Genomic DNA, 4,510 nt, shown 5'->3' on the forward strand with positions numbered 1-4,510 from the left:
AGGGTAATACAAGTGAGATCCCTACTGAATACTCAAGGCATTTAAAACATCTCACTGTATTCATATTGTGAAGAAAAAGCTATTTGAACATTTCAGAGGTTGATTTACATGTTTGTACTTTCAAATAATGACTCATTTTGTCCTTTTATTTATATTTCGACATGAAGTATCAGTGGTGACTAATTTGGATTGAGTGATAACATTTTCTTCCATATTATACATTATTGTCAAAGTGACCAGGTTCTCAGCAATGAACTCAATAAGTGCACATTAACTGAAATGTACACTTGTTCTTTGAGGAATTGTTCAAATTGTGTGTTTCATTCTTGAATCCGAGAGGCCTCTTGTGGACAGAGTGGACATTTTAGAAGCAAATGAATACTAAAGCAAACCTTTTAAGTAATACAAAAATATTTATTTTTATTATGGCAGATCAGAACAAAAAAGTGACACAAAATGCAGTTTGTAGAAAAAATACAGAGCTCTTAGGCATGTTTGTGTTGTTCCAAAGTGAATGTGGTGATTAATAACTCAGAGCCTAACTGACTTTCTGGTCTGACGGGCTGTTTGAGAACGAGTATGCCTTTCCTAGGACTATTCTGTCTCTGAGAAGCTTAAAGAAGGCGTAATAGTTGCTGAAGAGAATCAGAGCCAGTGATATCGTCTGATGCCACTTTTCTGAACATATCAGCGAGTAGAGCTGGTAGAATATCATGGCACCTTCCAAGATGATGAGTATGTTCAATATTCGTAAAGGCTTGTTGAAGAAGAACTATGGGAGGGAAAGGGAGATGCAGTCAGTCATTAGATTAGAAAATAATAATTTGACATGTTCATTTTAGGAATACTCACATAAAAGCGATAATGAGACACGTCTGATGGAACTGCAACATTGTAGTGACCCATGGCCTTATAGACATTCTTATTATGTTTTACCAGGACTCCCTGTGGCCACATGTACTCTTCTGTCCATCTGTGCGAAAAGAGACAACAAAATGACAATTAGGGTTTTCAATCAAATGAGTCCAAAGCCCAGTAATAAACCACGAGCGGTACATACATGTGCTGAAGGACATTGGAGCAGAGCGAGGGGTCTACTTTCTGCCAGCAGCCCAGGTGCGCTGCAGCTTTGTGAAGCAGGTCACAGTATCGAGGTGGCAACAAGTGCCTCATGAGGATTACTGACGTGCTGACTGACACCAGGATGAACAGTTCGCAGGACCAGCGCTTATCCACATACTGTGTACTCTGAGGGGAAATACACAGGCGTTATTAAAGCGGATTGAATTTATGACATTAACGTTTAAAATCAAATGTACCTAACCTAGCTTTAAAAGGTATACTTAACCAACAAAATTATAATTTCTATATTAATTAATGAACCAGTTATCTTACATTTGTGAAGAAAATTAATTTAAAACTATATTATCGCATGCGTCCATGACAAGAAGAGAATCCAAAAATGGAGAAAATGATTGATGAAGTAATTGAGTAGAAATACACTTAAACCTAATTTTACATTCAGATTCATTTAAATATTTGCAAACTTCTTTCCAACAAGTGAAAATGCCTTTAAACATGGAGCCCATTTATTTCTAAGTATATCTATATTTTCTTCTGTTTTTGGATTCTTTGTTCACTCTGGCGACATGCGAGAATAATTTTGTTCATGAATACAAGGAAAGAAGTGAATTATTGATACAGAAATGATCGTTTGGATGGTATTCCTTTAAGACAGTTTCTTACCTTGACAAACCAGACGGGTACAAAGGCCACGTAGTAGGCACTGAGCATCGAGCTGACCAGCACCTCCTTCATCCTCCAGTTGAAGTCCATCTTCAGGTACTCAACCTCCTTGCGGATGAGATCCGGGGAGAGGCAGCAGGCGTGAGTGGGCATAGCCTGGACGCCGTACAGCTGGCTGGTGTGCTGCTTCCACGTCTCCTTCAGCACGGTCAAATAGTCCCTGCCCCGGCCCACGCTGCCCACCTCCTTGGAGCCGATGCTGGCGATGGGGGAGAGCGGACCCGGGCGTCGGAAGTCACAGCTCAGCCGGAAGAAGGGAATATACATCCCAAATCTGCAGAAAACAACAGCTATTGTTTACTTTTTACAATACTTAAAGCACTGGGTGAACACTGCGAGTATTCTCACATGGAAGGGCTCTGATATTAAAAACCATAGTTAATATGGTTCCAAGTATGTTTGTTCCATCAGTTAAAAAAAGTCTATAATTGAATAAGGGGCCGCTCATGATAGTTCTTTTTGCAAAAACAGACACTATGGATATCAGGATCCAACCAGTGTGTAATTAACAGTCAATGAACCAAATAACCTCCACTACGCAGTATTTTAATGAAAGCTTTTGAATAATTGCTCAAGAGACAACAACTCCAGATCACGTTCATCATTCATATCTCCGATCAGACTACTTTAAGGTTGTAGCGGCCAAAATCATAGAGAAGTAAAACAGAAAATGAACTCAAAAGTAAAACTGCCGCTGAGGCACCAAATAGAGAATCGTACGCATTCAAGTCCAGACAAGATCGTCGTTCCTGTGCATTTATTCCATGATCCAATATCACCAGAATAAATGTAACCATCTTTCTGTATCTTTCCCTTTGCCTTTCCTTGTGCTTTCCCTGGTAAAAAAAACAAACAAATGCCATCCTGGTACGCTAATCCAACCACCACCTGTCTCCCATTATATATAATTATACCAGGTGCCCAAATCACCCAGTGCCCAAAGATGCCTTCTAAATAAAAGCATCAAAATTACTTATTAATAATAACTTACTTATAATAATAATAATACATGTACTATAAACAAAAAACAGCAATAAAATACAAGATAACTATGTATAAAGCTTGTCAAACACATTTGATATTAATCTGTATTAAATCTAACTCGTGTTAGATGGAGAACACAAACGAACCAGCGGAACCAACTGAAGCTGGGGAACACAAACAATGAAATAAAAGCATTGGAAATGTAATTACCTGGCATCATTATGTTAGTGGACTCTCACTTGACTGAGTCTACTGAATTCCAGCTATTACATTCTCCCTGTAGATACTCACGGGTAGCAGAGGAAGAGCAGGCTGAGCACAGAGTAGCTTCTGAACAGATAAATGAGCGAGCGACACAGGCTCCAGCCGGTCAGCGTGAGCACAGCAAACCGAGCCATCACCAGAAAAATTGAATGAGGGAAGGATAGTTTCCCACTCTGTGAGGCCTGGGGGGGGGGACAGAGGACAGAATGGTGAAATGCTTTCATACAACAACAGCAGTAGAGTAGCTTGTACACACTGTGCAGGAAGCAGTGTCTGAAGTGCAGCATCTGAAGTAGAATACATTCTTTATGTCTGGTTTTTCAACAGCTTATTGCCACACTAAGTGAAATGTAAGACCAAGTTTACAAGAACTAAAGAAACATGGATATGGATTATTCAGGATTAGGGAGACATTTTCCCAAATGTTAATTTTAATTTAAAACAATATCAATGTTTTCACAATCTAGCAGATAGCCTCTGTATACAAAATATGAGTGTTGTCGGTTCCACTAGCCTAAACTGTGGGACATTCATGTGAGAGGCATTCGTGACATTTATAAAAAGAAAGAGATATTCTAATTATCTTGAAATTAAATTGTCAGTTAAGAAAAGCTATTACATTTATGCTTTAAGACTTGAAAGATGTTAAAGACAAAGGGATAAAGACAAATTCTGAAAAGGAAGAAACCAAAATAAAATGCTTACCTCCTTAACAATTGCTGCTATTAACCTCCGTGCCAGTATGATGATTGTGAACACCAGCATGTTATAATCAATAAGGTGAAAGTTCTGTAAACAATAACATTGATTCAGGATTAATAATTACACTTGCAGTATCATCAACATATACAGTGGGGCAAACAAGTATTTAGTCAGCCACCAATTGTGCAAGTTCTCCCACTTAAAAAGATGAGAGAAGACTGTAATTTTCATCCTAGGTATACCTCAACTATGAGAGACAAAATGAGAAAAAAAATCCAGAAAATCACATTGTCTGATTTTTAAATAATTTTTTGCAAATTATGGTGGAAAATAAGTATTTGGTCACCTACAAACAAACAAGATTTCTGGCTCTCACAGACCTGTAACTTCTTCTTTAAGAGCCTCCTCTGTCCTCCACTTGTTAACTGTATTAATGGCACCTGTTTGAACTCGTTATCAGTATAAAAGACACCTGTCCACAACCTCAAACAGTCACACTCCAAACTCCACTATGGCCAAGACCAAAGAGCTGTCAAAGGACACCAGAAACAAAATTGTAGACCTGCAGCAGGCTGGGAAGACTGAATCTGCAATAGGTAAGCAGCTTGGTGTGAAGAAATCAACTGTGGGAGCAATTATTAGAAAATGGAAGACATACAAGACCCCTGATAATCTCCCTCGATCTGGGGCTCCACGCAAGATGTCGCCCTGTGGGGTCAAAATGATCACAAGAACGGTGAGCAAAAATCACAGA

At 38.9% G+C, this 4,510-nt stretch overlaps 1 protein-coding gene across 1 annotated transcript in view; it reads right to left on the reverse strand.

The window, feature by feature from the left end:
• Positions 1–393: 393 nt before the first annotated feature.
• Positions 394–4,510, reverse strand: part of tmem39b (transmembrane protein 39B) — a 13,818-nt gene continuing 9,701 nt past the window's right edge. Inside the window, exons 4-9 of the mRNA XM_010792282.1 lie at positions 3,760–3,843; positions 3,082–3,236; positions 1,747–2,080; positions 1,061–1,248; positions 853–973; positions 394–772 (exon numbers count right to left, since the gene is read on the reverse strand). Of these exons, the coding sequence (XP_010790584.1) occupies positions 539–772; positions 853–973; positions 1,061–1,248; positions 1,747–2,080; positions 3,082–3,236; positions 3,760–3,843 (1,116 nt within the window). The 3' untranslated portion in view covers positions 394–538. The remainder of the gene's footprint in view (positions 773–852; positions 974–1,060; positions 1,249–1,746; positions 2,081–3,081; positions 3,237–3,759; positions 3,844–4,510) is intronic.

Source organism: Notothenia coriiceps, unplaced genomic scaffold, assembly GCF_000735185.1.
Source record: "Notothenia coriiceps isolate Sejong01 unplaced genomic scaffold, NC01 NC01_scaffold00036398, whole genome shotgun sequence".
NCBI classification, from domain to species: domain Eukaryota; kingdom Metazoa; phylum Chordata; class Actinopteri; order Perciformes; family Nototheniidae; genus Notothenia; species Notothenia coriiceps.